Source organism: Amblyomma maculatum, chromosome 10 (genome assembly GCF_055883805.1).
Source record: "Amblyomma maculatum isolate TAMU_Amacu chromosome 10, ASM5588380v1, whole genome shotgun sequence".
Lineage (NCBI taxonomy): Eukaryota > Metazoa > Arthropoda > Arachnida > Ixodida > Ixodidae > Amblyomma > Amblyomma maculatum.
In genome coordinates this window covers 99,141,654-99,159,589 of record NC_139353.1, presented here as the reverse complement: position 1 = coordinate 99,159,589, position 17,936 = coordinate 99,141,654, and the positions used below count along the sequence as shown (strand labels likewise).

The 17,936-nt window shown below is 46.4% G+C and overlaps 1 protein-coding gene across 1 annotated transcript in view; it reads left to right on the top strand.

Moving 5' to 3' along the window:
• LOC146177102 (cytochrome P450 2C23-like) overlaps positions 1-8,104 on the top strand; it is a 67,933-nt gene extending 59,829 nt beyond the window's left edge. Inside the window, exons 8-9 of the mRNA XM_084581092.1 lie at positions 1,593-1,783; positions 7,766-8,104. Of these exons, the coding sequence (XP_084437218.1) occupies positions 1,593-1,783; positions 7,766-7,956 (382 nt within the window). The 3' untranslated portion in view covers positions 7,957-8,104. The remainder of the gene's footprint in view (positions 1-1,592; positions 1,784-7,765) is intronic.
• Positions 8,105-17,936: the final 9,832 nt, after the last annotated feature.

Genomic DNA, 17,936 nt, shown 5'->3' with positions numbered 1-17,936 from the left:
GTGGTTCCTTCCACAATATCCATGATTCACAGCTTTCGCACGACCACGAGCGGCAAACGATCCCCCGGTAGGGACGCCGTGGGCCCGGTCGGCCGTTTTAGGCTTAGCGCCGTTAAGCTCAACTCAGATACGTGCTGCGTCGAACAAACAAAGTCAAAAAATGGCAAAATAAAGTCCCACTTGCCGAAAAAATGGTATCCTCGTGGTCCTCTTCTCTTCTGCCGTCGATTGAGCACAAAAGCCAGGAAAGCAAGATCGACAGGCTGCCGAAAAAGCCAAAATTCGCGGAGCCCATGTGAAGCGCGTCCGCCCACTTCGGCTCTCCACGTGTCAATCCAGAACAATACGTGGCTAGCTGCGCGCAGTGTCAGCGTCATAAACGCCCTACCTCCGCTCTACCTGGGTTTCATCACGCTGTGGTGCCTCACAGCAGTCCGTTCGCGCAGGTTGGAATTTATTTGCTTGGACCTTTCCCAAATCTTCAAACAGCAATCGGTAGATTGTGATATGTGCCGGATACCTTACTCGCTATTGTGAAACAACAGCTCTACCATCGGCGACCACGCATCACGTGTCGCTGTTCCTTTTGAATTCGGTCCTCTTGCGGCATGGACCTCCTCGAGTAAATTTACTGCCGATATCGTCGAGGAGCTGTCACGTCTATCCACAGTCACCTGCAGTAACTCAGCACCATATCAGCCACAGACATACGGTTTGACTGAACGCATCAACAGGACACTGATCAATATGCTTACCATGTATGTAGGCGCGGAGCATAACTGGGACACCATATTGTCCTACATTATATACGCTTTTAATATTGCAACTCATGAAACTACTGTATACAGTTCATTCTAACTGTTGTACTCTCATTCGCCATGCTACGCCCTCGGCACAATCCTACCGGTATCTACCAGTGAAACTCTGGATGTTGCCAAGATACTGTCCTCGGCTGAAGACGCTCGTCGAATTGCCGGCTTGCGATCGATTGCATCGAAAGGAGCGCTACAATGGCCGCCGCAGGCATGTTACCTACTCTCCGGGCGATATGGTTTGGCTTTGGCGTCCAATCCGCTGCAATGACCTGCATCAAAAGCTACTCGCCCACTATGATAGCCGTTATGTGATCGTGGTCAGAATTAGTGACATCACCTATGAAATTGCTCGCGCCACTTCAACTGGTCACCGTTTCGCGAAAACTGAACTGTCGCACGTCTCTGGTCTGAAACCTTGCCACTCTCGGGAGACAGCATAACTGCCCCGGCGGGCTTCGGCTGCGCAGGGGAAATTTCTCACGGAGGAACAAAGACGAAGTAGTTGAAGGACAGAGGTGTGCATGGTGAAAGAAGTGGAAGTGCTGTGCTGAACGGGACCAAGATCTTTTCACCTCGTAACAATACGCTGAAAACTTATTATTTCCTCGCTAATTTCATACATGCAGTAAAAGAACTGTTTTATTTTCGCAACACTTGTAGGGAGCTAGCTACCAGTTTCACTAGTTAGACCTTTGACTTTTTAAATCAAAATATGAAATGAGAGCAGGTGGTGACTGTTCTTGCCCTAACGCTTCACGTAATGATTGCCGTGAACAGGAGCGACCATGATGTCATCGTGGACAATGTCGTTATTCCAAAGGGAACTATTGTTCTTCTGAACCTTTACGCTGTCAACAACGACCCGACGTACTGGAAAGAGCCACAGCGCTTTGACCCCAACCGATACCTGCTACAGGACGGATCTCTAATGGCTCAAAAACCAGATCATCACGTTGCATTCTCAATTGGTGAGTTCTGAACTCGCGAAGGTCTTGCTCGTGACTGTTTAAGAGGATATAAATACTATATGAGGCAGTAAACTATCTCGTGCTTAACAAGTGCAAGAAAGCTCACGTATCTCAGAGATTACTACCGGCCTGATAGAAAAATCAACAACATTATTTTGATAATAATTCTTTCCGATAATGGCCATAGGTTTAAGTGATGCACTTTTCCGCGATGGCTTCGATAGCAGGAAGCAATCAAGCTATGCATACTGTCATACTTACAGTGCAGAAGAAGGAGAGGTCAGTTTGATTGCCCTAGTAAGTTTTATAGCTGCACTGAAGAAATATAACTTAACAAGCCCTGACCAAATGAAATATTATGTGTACCGAAGCACTCTAGCTTCTGAATGCATTGTGCGCGTGAAGCACACTGGGGATTTGAATCGTTGTTAAGCATCTCTTAGTGGCATTTGGTTATTAGTTCTTTTTGTTCTAGCGATTCAACACCCTTCAGAATAAGAAAACGGTGTAGAGAAGAGAAATAAATTGTTCAATGAAGTGAACTACGCTTAAGCATAACTGGTAGTTTTTAGCTGCTCATTTGCTCTTTTTTTGTCAAGCCATCTTCTTTTCAAGCGTCAGTTTATTCCATACTATTCTTGGGCACTGTGAGATGAACTGAGTCATTCAGTGTAGTGAGCCAAGCGAGAAAATCTGCGACGTCTAGATAAGACTGAGTGTGATATGTTGAGAAAATGATCAGATAGAAATACGTATCAGTTCAAAATGGTATTCAGCAGCATGTACAGTCATAGATAAATTTTTGCGAGTTGCTGGAACACCGTTTTAAAACTGTTTTGGCGTCAGTAGACGGCGCGATGGTACCGCGAGGCTACACTAGGTGATCCCTAGGCGCATGCACGTCCTATATTTTCCAGATTGACTGCATCAATGCTCGTTTCGTGTAAGACGCGGCTTTTCCCGCTTTTCGACGCTAGTGGTCGCTTTCGGCTTTTCGCGCTCTCCTGCTGCGATGCGGCCTTCTTGCTATTTAAGAGAAAAACTGTATTGGTGTCGCTTTTTATATCTTGGCTTTTTCTATTACCAGTTACGTTTCCTTGTCTGAGGGGAAGAACTGCATGCTTTGTGCAAACTCACCACGGAAAGTGAAGGGCTTTACTCAATTGCGATGGCAACACCGGGGCGCCATTCATAACGTGCCGGTGTACAGCAGAATAAAAAATACCTTTGCCAATGCATTTATTGCTGGGTTCGACCGAGAACGAAACGAAGAACAATCCACGTCTTCGATTGCAACTGCCGCTTACTAGTATTTCTATAGTGCCTAGCATATACTGGCCAGTATATTCTAGGCACTGTAGTATTTCTAGACGCCGCCGTAAGGTAAAACCGCGCTTATCAAACGGCGTGACATCATGCATACAGATAGTGGACGATATCTGGATCCGCACGACGTTTTTCCCACTAGACGTCTTGCGACAATGTGTATGCGTTCACTTTGTCAAAATGACACTTTATGATGTTGTCACAACGCTTGGCACGTTCTCAATGAGATTCAGGCCTGCACCCTTTGAAGGCCAGGTTAGCTGTCGCACGGCACGGGATTTAGGCGGAGTGTTTACTGTCGGAGATGTGTGCGACGAACTACTTTCCTGCTGAAATTCTAAAGGCCGTCTGGTAGTGATCCCTCCACGATACATTGTCAATTACTTCGACTTAAAACTACGCGGCAAAGCTTCAATCGATTTTTATTATCGGCCAGATGACGTCCCGGGACATGGCCCCAGGCAGGTACTGAAGAGAAAACACTGTCGAAAAACTTTGCGCATATGTTGGAATGTTCCTGTACAAAAAAAAATAAATAAATGACAACGTCCTAGGCATATATACACGCATCAACTCTATTTCGAACCAAATATATATTTCATATTAGAGCCATTCCAGCCTCTAGTGTCAAATGCCTCTTGAAAGCCACTAAACTATCGCAGTTATCTGTAAAAAATTGGTCCTTTCTAAAAAATGTCATCCACATACCTAAGCAAGCATTTATTTGTCACTGTGAGGGCTGGACGGTCCGAAGAAAACTATGCTTCTCGGGAATAGTCCATGTTGACGGAGTTCTGTTCATCATGAGTTTCTATGCACCAATTCTTGTTTAGTAACCCAGGTGTGACACTTTGGACTATCATCTCATTGCACTCCAAAAATGATCAGCAGATTTGCCCTCGGCCAGGGAAGAAGTATTTGAGTAGTCGAGAAATGCTTTTGAGGTGTCAGAAGAACGCCTCTTAAGCGGTAGCTTATATAGCGCGTTCGGTCGAAAATACGCGGGAGGAGTAGTATTAGTAGTCAGCACAGCATATCGGAAATTATCGGAGGCTGCTCAAATAATTGTGTCATTGTAATTTCTAGTTCACGTGACTGATGTCTGATTGGCGTGTGATAGGTGATGGCGAGGAATGAAAACATTGTAATTGGATAATTGAATAAAAAATAAAAAAAATAAAAAAGTAAGCGTATTCAGGTTATATAAACGATCAGTTTGTTATAATATTTGAAAAGATGGTGCTCAAGGCGCTACTGCATCTAGTGTTAAGAGGAAGGTTTTACGTGTTCCTAATATTTTACGATACACTAAATGTCCTGTAATTGTTTTGGAGTCCTCTATCAAGGCGTTCCTTAAAAACGTTTAGTACCACAAACCTGATTGAACTAATAAGGTGAGCATTTATATAGTGGCCTAAAAATGCAACCTGTACATACCTGTAATTAACTGGTCGTCAAAGTCGCACTTCTGGTCGCATGGGTGGAAAGGATGGACTAGTCCGAGAATATGACCTCTGACCAGTCGTCCACCGGCTCCTTTATTAAGGCGTTTTCGAGCTCAAGGCTTTTACGCCCCGTTTATTCAGGCGAGGTTTGCGAGCGAGTGATAACGTGTCGCCCTCTTCTAGCGTAGCTCTCAGTTGACCTGAGCGTTTGGTGTCTGCAAGGCTGCTTTCGCTGCTCAGTAGGCAGATCGTGGGGCTACGGCGCATGTCGGCAGACCATTCCGAAGGGGTATTTCGATTGGGGGAACACCTTCTAAAAAAAAAGCACGCATTCAATCCTCACTGCGTAATTAAGGCTCTCAGAGGCATACAAATATCAAAATTTAAAGAGATACTTACAAGGGTTTTAATGCATATTCTAACCATTAATGAATCGTAGGAGGTTGCAGGAAAAGCCTAAATGTTTAACGTTATCAGGATTCAGTAATCGTGCTATTTGTCTTTCCTATGATGAGGTAAATTTGTGCTGGTGTCTGCATTATCACCTCGTGAGTGGACGACCACGAATGAGAATCCCGTTTATTTGTTTTCTACTTTGCAGTGTAATGGCTACGCTCCTTTTCGCTGCTCAAATAATAATGCAGCTCGGTGGTTGAAGCATGGGCTGCATGCAAACATAGAAACTGTGTTCATCAGCGGTCCTTGAGTGATCACTCGCCCCGCAGTTTAAAAATGCCTCGCCTCACAAGAAATACGCGATCCGGCAGTCATTCATGCTAATATAGGACGTGCAGCGCCTAGTCATTCGCAAACAGTCTCGACGCTATCATATGTGAACCTCCATGCGCCAAAACAGCTTTTAGACGGGACCGCGACATCTCGCAAGATTTTATCCACGACTCTACCTCACTACAAAAGTACTATACCACGAAAGTGGAGCTCGGCCTATTTCATGTCAAAATTACAATGAATTGTGAGAATTTCGGTAGGAAGGGTAAAAAAGGTTCACACGGCCTTCTGTTAAGAGACTGAGACTGATACAGAAGCACGGGGTCTGGAACAATTTACGAAAAAATATTTGCGTGATGTCAATAAATATGTAGTTTATTATCTAAAGTATGCAGGCCAGAGGAAGGAGACATTTCTCGATTACTATAAGAACTGCCCCTTTTTTGTTTCGAACAATGGACACTCGATAAGAGTATAGTGCACTTGGAGGAATCCTACTCTCTCGTCCACTGTGTAAAGAAATAAGCAAGGATCAGAAAATGTGTCTGAGCCCACTCACATACTTTCTACAAGTGAACTTCTTTCAGTGAAACGGAGGAATACTTAGGGTAGTGTTTCATCTCTTACTATTAACCGTGGTTGTGTATGTTGCTTATGACGTGAGAGTGTTTCGAAAGCGCGAACCTGCCTCAATAGCAAAATAAAACGTTTCTGAAACTCGGTTATTTTTATGCTGCTGCAAGTGTAGTTTGTTTTACTTCGAGAAACTACTTGTCTTTATGTCGAATTGTTTCCAATGTCCGCGCTGTTATTGTCAGCATGTTACTTGTAAAAAACTAAAACATATTGGGTCTTCACACGATTCTGGGACTTGTATGCGAAGCTCGATTATCGGTTACCCTATAAGGGATACATGGCAACGTCGAGAAGAGTATCAGAATATAACGTTGATATACAGTGTGGATGAGAGCATGGCGTAATTTGGCAGAATGCGGATGACGGAAGGTTCTTGTGGTGTTGTACATATTAAAGCAGTCCCTGCCTTAGGAATCTGTGTAGGTTAGAGACATTATCGTTCAGGTCGTTTTACTTTTACAGCAATACAGACGAAGAAACGTTTGGCGTTCAATAGGCTTGTCTAGGTTTTCATTGCTCATGAAAATAACGGACATAAATAGACTGCACATGACGTTGTGAAGAATTTGAGAATGTTACAGATGAAATTGAAATGCATGTTTTTGCTATAAGGTTGGGCAGCCGCAGCAGTTAAATTGAATGTGCTTAAAGCTCATTGTTCTTAGAGGTGTGCCACTGAGTATGACTGCACGGAAAGTAGGCTACACTGGTCATTGAATGTTTTCCTCTATGTTTTTTTTTATAACATTCTTGGGTAATGGAGTTCACGTGTGCAAAATGTCGCAGTGCGTATCACAAAAATTGTTCTTTTGGTTTTGTTTTGTGTTTGTATAACGTATTCCGCAATAGATACAGGGACACATGTCCTTCGTGTGGGCAGAAAGCGACAGTTGATCTCAGCAGATGCACCTGCCAAAAAATAGATGCAGCGCCTGTAATGCACAACGCCACGCCGGAGTAGTGGAAGGCTGCGCTGTCCAATTTGAAGTCGAAATACCAGCCTTGGCTGATTGAAAAGGCCAGCCGGGCAGCGAAGGCCACGGGAGTCCTAGAATGAGGACGCGAATACGAGAGCTCTACATTATTATTTTTCTTTTTTGGAATGAATATATATATATATATATATATATATATATATATATATATATATATATATATATGTTTTCTCTGTCTCACCCTCTCCGTATTATGTTTACTGTCGGACGTAATAACATGAGATTGTTGTGTATTTTGTGGGCTGAAATATTTTTCTTGTTTTTTTTTGTCTCGTAATTATTTATGGTGGTAATGCGATGGAGATTGTTGTCATAGGGTTTGAGTGTTAAGAGTCAGTCAGAGTCCTTAAAAATCATTGACACCGGCACACTCTGCGATGTTGTGCAAGTTCTACCACCGCTACCTTTTATATTGAGGCAAAACACGAACGAATGCTGTGCCTGAGGCCCTTGATTCTGCTACCATTGTTAGTGGTTTTAGCTTACGCGGTGATACAAACACGGAATTTGCTATTCGCCGTTGCCCCTCAGCAAGTTTAGACGAAATATAGCACAGCGGTATACTTTGATGATGCTCTTGTTTGGAGTAATACTGTTCAGTTTTCGATGCTTCGGTAATGAACCTTTATACATCTATAATTCGCAATTCTTCTCCACTGCTGTAGCTGCCGCGGAGAATGAGCAGCGAGTTCTTATTACTGCAGTAAAAAAAATTCTACCACACACCGATTTTGATACCTTGTAGAGCGACTAAATCGTTTCGAGGACAGTTTAGAGACGTGCATAAATTATCAGCAACTGGAACAGTATGCTCAGTTTTAACACTTTGTTTTGTTTTGGTCCGCACGCAGGCAAGAGAGCATGCCCAGGAGAGACATTTGCATTGATGGAAGTGTTCTTGATAATCACCGTCTTGGTTCAAAAATATCGGGTTATCCTGGATGAGCCGACTGATTTGGACATGGAGAATCACTCGATCCGCCGTGGCAGGCTGGAGAGTGTGAAGCTGCGATTTGAACCCCGGCCCGCGCTTATGGATTGATATTACACTAAGAGAATATTTAGAAGACTTGAAACAGCTTCCTTAGAAGTGAGGTTCACCGTGATGTGCGATCAACATGCTTGGAGTTTTGTGTACTTTGAACTTTAACACAATAAAAACATGTGGCCGATACATATGCAGCCGCATATTTTTTCATGCGAAACGCAATTTCTATCTGTACGCTGCGCCTTAAAAAATCAGGTAAAGTAATATGTGTTACGAGAGCTTCACCACGGCAAATACACAAAAAAAAAGTTTAAGGGAAGGAGTAAAAAGTAGCAACAATGGTCATATTATAGGACTTAGAAAAAGCTGCTCGAAATAATGTTCTCGTCAAGCTGATACAGCCGAAGAAATTCTGTTTTTCATGTAGGGCTAAGCTATGGATTCGAAATGGTGAATTCATCCAGCCTATAGGTTCTTCGGCTTCGAGGTGTTATTGGATGGATGGATGGATGGAATGGAATATAGGAGCGTCCGCTTTGAAACGGGGTGGCAGCAGTAGCTATCATGCTGATTTTTCTCCCTATATCATAATTATTGATTTAGAATGGTTAACTAAACCATCATTCTATTTATTAAATTTTGTTCCTACATTAATACCATCATGTCACTCCTCTGCTTTTAAGCCACCAATCTTCCAGTCGTTTTTTGCTATTTTCCACCGCCGGTTTATTCACCCGGCCACTGTTATCTCTAAACCCCAGAGCTTCAGGAACAGTGATTACGCCTGCACCAACTTCCGGATTGATACCATTTCACTAGCGTATAATATGGTCAATTGTTTCACTGGAGTTTCCACATACAGCACATGTGTCATCTCCATTGTTAAATATCTTTTTGTAGCTGCGTGTTCTAAGGCACCCTGATCTAGCTTCGAAAAGCAGGGAACTGCCTCTTGAGTTATCAAAGAAATCTTCCTTCCTGATCTGCATTTTCCACTTACGGTATAATTCCACACTCTGTTTCTTTTCCATCGAATTTATCCAATTTTTACCTTCTGTGTTTTTCACCTGTTGCTTAATGCTCTTTATTTCTCCGTCCTTGTGACTAGCATACTTACTAGTTAGTTTCCTAGTTCTTTTCCTCGATTGTGAGTCCACGCTTTTTAATTATAGGTATTTAAATACTTGAGCTGCCCATCTGTTACTGTTCAATTTCCTCAGGCGTTCCTCATATAATATTTTACTCTGAGAAAGTTTGTAAAGCGCCACCTGACGGTCGGTCATTTCACTATTTCAGAAAAATGGTATGAAAAGCTTAAGGTGGATCTAACTGTAGACTGACGAAAAACGCAAAATTATGCCCAACATATCTGCAGTAAAAAAACAGGAAGAAATGAATAGCGCCTCTGCTGATGTTTGTTGATAGGTGTCTGTGAGAGCATTCTGCTGTCCATAGCTTTGTTTCATGGACCCGTGTAGAGAGCTAGAGCATAGATTGAAGGCAACACCGCTTTGGTATTTGCAGCATTATGCTGTTAGAAAGTGACAAGGTTAAAATCACTATCTGTAGTACCCAGTTAAAAAGTGTGGCTGGATTGCGTAGATGATTGATGCAGGCGCTGTTTAGAGTTTCGGCTATAAAAACGGCTGACTTCTAATGAAATAAAAATTGAGAACTAGAGATCAAAATTTTTATTGGATTGAAGTTGCAGGACCGCAGAGCTAGAGAGAAACATATGTTCTGGCTCGAATCTTCTAATTTGGCACAGAGGCAGCATTATTTAATAAATCGGAAGTTCTTAAAAGAACGATATACAGCATCCCCTAAAAGCCAACATTAAAGAACAATAAATCTATCACAACTGACAACTAGAAAGAAAATTGAGCTATTATACTTGTATCTAATAATCTAGATATTAATAATGCCGCCACCCCTGGGAAAAACGAATTGATTATAAAATTAAATATAAATTTTTTACATTAAGTGATCGGTTGTAGCACTACCCAGTATCTGGCGGATGTAAGAAAGAAGATGATACTTGAATATGATACGTACTGATAATTGCAGTCAGCTATAGTGCGTGCAGGGGCAGAGCGCAGAGTGCGACGGCACAGGCGGGCGACGTGGCCTGGAATACCGCAGGCATAGCCAATAGGACGGTTTTCATTCGTGCGCCAAGGATTGTAGGGAGGCGTCGTCGATCGGAACCGTGAGACAACAGATGGTGGCGCCATAGTCGGCGTGTACGCAAAGAACTGAGGCGGCGGTGGGAGGGAGGTAACTTGTGCATACGTGGGAGGCATCTGTACATGCACAGGTATAGGCGGCACGACAACAAGGGGGCTGTCACTCAATGGTGCAGCAAGAGGTGTGGGCTGCAGTGGGACAGGGTCGGCATGAGGTGTGACTGGCGCTGGCTGGCCAAAACTGGGAAGGGCATCATCAACCTCCTGCGTAATGGTGTGTCGGAGAGAAGGGGTAAGCAGCTGGGCTGAAGATGACGGGCGCGGGCCAGACAAAAGCCCAAGCTGTCGGGAGATCTCATCCCGAACGAAGTCTTTGATGTCAGTCAAAAGATCACTGCTCACAGCCAGGCCAGAGATGGACGCAGATGGTGGGGGAGAGCCGCGAGTGCAGAGACGAGATTTCGTCGAAACTTTAGCAAAGATTGTACACTGATGCCACCGTGGTAGGGCTCTTTGCCCATAGATTGTGAAATTCATCGACATCAATGCCTTCATTATGTATTTTATCCTGGCAGCCTCATCCATAGACGGGCCGACACGATTGCATAAATTAACGACGTCTTCAATGTAGCTTGTGAAGCTCTCCCCTTCATGCTGAACTCGTACGCGCAGGGCGTCTTCAGCGCGTAATTTCCGAACTGTGGGACGACCGAAAACATCCGTGAACTTTGCCTTGAAGTTGGCCCAAGTTACATGTCGGCCTCATGATTCCGATGCCAGAGGTTAGCAACGTCACTCAGGTAGAAGATGACGTTGTTGATTTTCAAGCGGACATCCCAGTTGTTATGATGACTCACCCTCTCGTACGAGGCCAACCAATCTTCAACGTCCTGGTAGCCCTGCCCGCTGAAAACTGCGGGGTCTCGCTGCCGAAAGGCACAGGAGCATGAGATGGACTTCGAAGGGGCTGCCACCGGCTGTTGGCCTACCTCGTTTGTCGCCATAGGTATCGTACGGCTGCGGAGCTTCACGGTGATCGTGTAAGAGTCGCAACCCGGCACCTCCACCAAATGAAGAGGGGTTTATTGGGGGTTATTCGAAGGACTGGAGACGGCGACCGGGGACACAAGACGATCGTAGAGCGAAGCACAATCTCGTCCGAACAAGACAGTCCGAGCTCTCAGTGCGCGCGCCAGCTGATCGGCGTCTTCATCGTCGTTAATGTCGGCGCTGTATCATCTTTTTTCTTACACGGAAAATAATCTTTGGAATATCTGGTAACGTTTCACAATCTGTTCACGCCGAGCTCGAAGCTTGTGTAAATGTTCAAAAATATATCAAAGCAATCAGTTTAGTATAAGGGCGAAGACAAATAGCAGGCGCAACCTGTCCTAAATTTAGGTGAGAAGTCAGCATGAGACGACTGTAAAGTAAAGAAAGTAAAGGCCGCTTTGCTTACGAAGTAGCGCCTCTCGGCCGATGCCGTCCGTCGACGGTTAAGGAAAGCAGGGCAAAAGCCTTTCGAGGTTTTTTTTTAGTTTTCTTATAGTCGGAAAGCAAATTTAATCGAATGGCTCACAGCCGCTGAGGTCTATGATGACCGGGACAAAGCTGTTGAAGAAATCGGTGTAGAACAGTTTTACAACGCTTTGAATTAGGAAATGCGGATGTGGGTGCAGGACAGGCCCGAAAAGAAAAGCTTAGTGCGCGCCGCTGAGCTCGCAGAGGAGTACTAGGTTTGGCACAACGCAGGTAGAAAACGCGTGCAGCCAGTCGCGGAGCCCCGCAAGGATTTTGTGAAGCGCCGATCGTGAAGTGAGGAGCGCGTACCTGCTCTTTGTGCAGAGACGAAAACAAGCGGGGACGACCGCGAAAACGGCACAGCCGTAAGCAGCGACGCTGAAAAAAAGAGTGAGAAGGAACGCGCTAAAGCATTTGGTGTGAGGAAATTGGCAGTCTGTTTCCCCTGTAACGAACCTTGGAACATCGCGAGAGGCTATCGACAGGAAAGGGTGCTAATTTTTGCTCGCAACCTTCGACGCGGAGAATACGAGCCTGCTGGATTCGTACGCATCCTAACCGACCGCAAATGGGAAGCGGTGTGAGGGTCTGGGCTAATCTGCCGCCATGGTGGATGTAGTGCACCCTGCGCTCGTTTCATCTCCGGATTTCACCGCCGAGTGTGTACGGACCAGGCAGGTGGCGCTGATGGACAACGTGTCTCTGCCGCTCGCGCTCGTCAAAATTGAGGGTCCGTTTGGCCTACTGGATAGAAAGGCGGCTGTGCGGTCGCCTTGTCGCAGCAGTTGGCTTACCTCTTATCCGACAGTCCAGAGGCTCAGCTGGAGAAAAGGGGACTGAGCTGTGGGGACCGCACTGTACATGCACTTATGCTTCGTTCACACTTGAGCATTCGACGTCGAGAGCGAGTTAATTCCGCTGCCGCGGGAGATAATCGCCCGAACGTCAAATCGTTCCGGGAACGATTCTCGCCGCCGGCTATTTTTCCGCCGAATTCCATCAGCCAATAGGAAGGCGAGGAAGGTGAACCCGTGCGGCCCACGGCGTCGACAGGTTAGCATTCTTCAGGGGCCAACATGACAACAGCGTACTAACAATCAACCATCGGCTCACGATAAGTGACGGCATCATCATCATCAGCCTGATTATACCCACTGCAGGGCGAAGGCCTCTCCCATATTTCTCCACTTAACCCGGTTCTGTGCTAGCTGCATCCACTTGACCCCTGCGAACTTCTTAATCTCATCCGCCCACCTAACTTTCTGCCGCCCCCTGCTACGCTTTCCTTCCCTTGGAATCCAGTTTGTTACCCTCAGCGACCATCGGTTATCCTCTCTTCGCACTACATGTCCTGCCCATGTCCATTTCTTCTTCTTAATTTCTACTAGAATGTCGGTAACTTGAGTTATTTCTCTGACCCACTCTGCACCCAAGGTTTGGGGTGCGACCTGATGCCGGTGAACACCTCCGGCAACGCACTCCCTCACCAAAACAGGAGTTGGCCACCCTGATGCAGTAATTGGCCGCAACCTCCTATGATAAGCTCCATAAAACCCCGGCCCTCAGTCACCAGCGGCTGCGGAACAACTGACCACGGCGGCGGTCAGACCTGTGACGCAGCAGGGGGTGCTAAGTGACGGCATAGCCGAAATAAATAAAACGATGAAGAGAGTAATTTACCCAGTGATGGACCCATGAAATAAAAGAACTACATAGAGCGCTTGCAACGCATAATACTTTACGAGTTACTCAAGCCTTTGCGCTCCTTCCTGTAATGCGTATAAGCAAACCGAGCCCTCGGTCATCGCAACGCTTCCCGAAATGTGTACATACAAATAAAATTTAGTTGCCTGCAAATTTGTGCTTGCTGCTGCGCTTGCCAGTTTTGAAGCTTTGTGGCGCTTTGTTCCTTTAAGGTATGCGCTACAGCTCAGAGAAAATTACGTCCACAGCACCAGAGCTTGACAGAAAAGCCGTCGCTCCTATATTCACCAGCGCTGTGAAATTCCGAATGTTAAAATGATTTCAGGGAACAATATAGCGCGAATAGGCATCCAGAGCTTTAGTTGCAAGTCGTGAGAGCAGGCCGCAAGCTCCGATGGTCAATAAGTTGCAAATTTTAGAGCGGCACCAGTGGCCTGTGCACATCGAAAGATGAATTTCCATTTTTATAAAGGCGGCTGTGACATAACATGAAAAATTATTTCTAGGTCTTCATATCCCGGCGTGGCCCAGTGGTTAGCACGGCCCGCTACGGAACAAAAGGTACTGAGTTTGCGTCGCATTGTGTTGGCATTGTTTGTTTTCTTCTACCAAAGTTTTTTTCTCAACTTGTTTATTGTATTTGAGCTGCTTCATTACTTTTCAGTTTTTACTTTTATCCGAGGCCCTTTGGTGACCAGCGCAATAGGGCAGGATGCAAAGAAATTTTGAATAAGATCGAAGCTGTCCTTGGAATGAGCGGCAAGTAAATCCCGTTTGTTTACGATGCCTGCACGTAGAAGATCTTGTTGGCACAGTACGTGGGCCAGGTGTGCCATGATTTAGTGAAGAATTGAATGATAATGCGTTTTTCCTTCGGTACTTTGCATATGCATGCTTTTCGTGTCGTGAGTAGCTGCAGTCGAGCGGTCAGGTCCGGCTTAACGGGAGCTCGCAGTCGAAGCGGCGACGGTGGCGACATGTTGGCTCAGAAGCGTGAACGAAGGAGCATGTCGGCGGCAACGGATCTCGCTAGCTCGCGCCTGCGAATCCTCATATGGGAAAGAGCCATTAGGCGTTCGGGCACCCGCGAAATCTCAGGCGAAGCGGCACACTCGTTTGAAGCTAAAGAGCATGCCCCTGCGAACGAAATGCCCCCGTAGAAGCAGCGAAAGCTGCTTTCGAGAACGAGACGCGTTCTGCCCCATCGTGTGAAGAATTCGCTGAACAGTCAGAACGTTCCTGTGAAGCTTTACGTCGTGCTCCTTGTTAAAAAAAAGGCTCTAGAAGCTGCGACCGCTGCTTTCACGTGCAAGACGCGTTGTGCCGCTCCGAGTGATGAAATCGGGGACTATTCGGAACGTTCATGTGAAGCTACACATCATGCTCTCCGCGAAAGAAATGCTCGCTTAGAGAGCGCGACAGCTGCATTGAAGAATAATACGGGAAACGAGTGAAAGAATTTAGGTCTCTCTATTGCCATCCCAATCGGACAGTTTTCCCGAGCTGAGAACTGTAGACAAGGATGCGATGGTGGTTGAATAGGTAGGCAATTATCCACTCCGAGTTCAGGGGCTTCCTGCCGGCGCAGGAATGGCGAGAGGGTCAACGTTGTGCTAAACGAGGGCGCGGGAGCAACTTACCAGTCAGCGAACGGAGCCGCACCGCGCTGTGAAAAGGAAGCATGAAGAGGCAGGCTGTGACCCCGACGAGCTCGCTTAAAAATGAGAGCTTGAACATTATAGAGGGGAAGTATGCCACCTGTGCTTCATCATTCAGAATAATCTTTTGCTATGTTGCGGAATGGTGCTAGAGAAAAGTACTCTGCCATAACTGTATCCTAGTTTAATGTTTGTTGCATAGCTGCCTGGAATGACTCGGAAGTAGGATGTGGTGCTCTTGCCTTACTGGGTGGGGTATGGCCCAGATGCAATCACTGATGTCCTACTAGAAACCCTCCGCTTGCAGACATCTGCCTTCTGGACAGGACCGGAGACCAGCCCAGTTAATGCGGCCTCTTCAGGGGACACCGATGAGGCGTGACCTGTTTTGAGTGGGGTTCTAAGCTCCTGCAGCGGCAGACGACTGGAAAAGACCGGTGCTGCTCTGCAGGGCACCAGCGCACATAAACGAAGATGAGCGTCTGGCGCGTCTGGGCTTATCGGAGGAGATGCCAAACATAATGGTGCCTCAACGACCGCCGGCAGAACGGAGGCATGCCCTCCTCTCTCGGCTCCCAGTGCGCTTGTTACTGGGCCTCCTCACCCACGGCTACCTACCGAGTCCTTATTGAAAACTTTGGAGACTAACGGCTTTCTGGGCCCCATAAAGAAGGCGCTCGGTCGGTGGTAGAGCGGGACCCGTCGAGACCGTGGTGAGAGTCGTCGCGTACAGTGCGACGTGCCTGGAGAGGAAGTAGCGGAGTTTCCCTGGCCGTCGCTGCACGAAGACAATTGCGTGCAGCCAGTAACTTTCGGCCCCCGTGCTGGCATTGTTGTGCCTTATATCATGATTGTAGATATTGTTTAAATTCACCTTTCGTTGTGGGCCTGGAGTCCTGTGGACCTGGAACCTTAATACAAGGACACGGACCAGGATTGTGACAGGAAGGAAGTGGATGAAGGTCACAATGTTCAATGCTCAGCGGAAAGGAACAAGAAAACACGCGGTATGATTGACTGTGGTGATAGCTACGATTTACGTACTTGGTTTCCACGAGAAATGCCTGGCATAGCGATCGCTCCGAAAGTGGACTCCCGAGCTCAGCAGGGGCAGCTATATTAGATGGATCACCGCCATCATCATCAGCAGCAGCAGCCGCGTTATACCCACTGCAGGGCAAAGGCCTATGCCACGCTAATCCAAATAACTGCATCAATTTAACCACTGCAAACTTTCATCCGCCCATCTCATACGCTTTCTTCGCTTGGAATCCAATTTGGTACTATAAGCGACCATCGGTTGTCTTCTCTACGCACTACATGCCCTGCCCATTTCGTCTCTTCCATTTTCCCTAGGATATCATTAACTCGAGTTATTTCTCTGAACCACTCTGTGCACTTTCAAAGCCTTAAGCGTGGCCACCATGGCGCGCTCGAGAGGCGCACTACCGAGAGCCGCGCCCTGAAAACGCTGGAAAAAGTACGCATCTCTGTGAAGCGTCTCTGGCGCGCTCGCTCCTGTGTTGTTGCAAGACTTCGTAGGCTGAAACGGGCCGAAACAGTTCGACTGCTACTTGAAGCTTTTCCTGGAGCGCCTTCCATCGCCTTTGCACATGCTCGATGCTGTCTGCACGAAAGCAACACTAGGATTTGTAAGCACATTTCACTTATTCAATGCTTGCCGAGCGCGAGGTGCTCCTGGTAGCACTAGAGGCATCACCTCAGGCGCCACCTCTGCCCACATAGCTCCTTTAAGGTATTTATTTTTATGCTGTTTTGGCTGGCGAGCCACAGCTAAACACAATCTGCCAAACGAGTGCCGCGGCTACACTCCGGTGATGAGCCTTTCGTTGTCGATCGACTGACTGTACCTACATCTCTACGCACGGCACCCCCCCCCCCCCTGTAAAAAAAAGCGAAGAGATAGAGATCGCAGAGACGGCGCGAAAGGCATCCTCTGATTGATGAACTCCAACAAATGACCGGCGAGCCTCCTCCGTGCCAGCTCGAGCGCGTATCGAGCGTATCAAGCGTACCGGAAATACCTTACATGGTCAGATATCTGCTTCGCGCGCTCCTCAGCTCGCGTTTGGCTCGTCACGAATGCGCCGACAGTCCCAGCGTACGTTCCTTCGCGTGGCGCGCAGCTCGGGCGCCCCATACTGCGGGCGTTTGATATTACACCCACCATTTTTTTCACTCCATAGCCCTCTACTTTGTCTCCAACTTAAGTAGAACTCTTTCTGTGAGCCTCCACGTTTGAGCCCGATAGATGAGTACAGGTAAGACGCAACTGTTGTATACCCTTTCTTGAGCAATACGTGTAAGCCGCTAGTTACAATCTGTGAATACCTGCGAAACGTGCTCCATCCCAATATTATTCTCTGAGTTATTTCCCTTTCATGGTCTGGATCTGCGGTTACTACCTGTCGTAAGTAGAGATATTTGCCTACCCCTTCCAGTGCTTCGCTGCCTATTGTTGACTTCTGTTCTTTTCCGAGGGTGCTTAACATTACCTTAGCCTTCGCATATTGAGTCTCAAGCCTCCCTTCATTCTATTCCTGCCTAGCTCACTAATTATTTGCAGTTCATTCACCTAGTTACTCAACAATGCAATGCCATCTTCATCGACCCTTTTCCCCAACAGGTCCCATTCCGAAATCTCTGAATACTTTCTCTAAGCAAGCTGTAAAAATTACAGAAGAAATCCTGTGTCCTTCCCTGACATTTTTCTTGTTAGGAATTTTGTTGCTTTGTTATGCAGAACTATGGTTGCCGTGCAGCCACTATAGACAGATTCCAGTACTTTCACATAGAGCTCGTATAAAGCCTGATTTCGCAATGCCTGTATTACTGCTCAGGTTTTTACTGAGCCAAATGCTTTTTCGTAATAAATAAATGCTAAGTTTATTGGCTGCTTTTTTTCTTAGGATTTTGTACCGAGAGATACATTGGCCACAGTCTC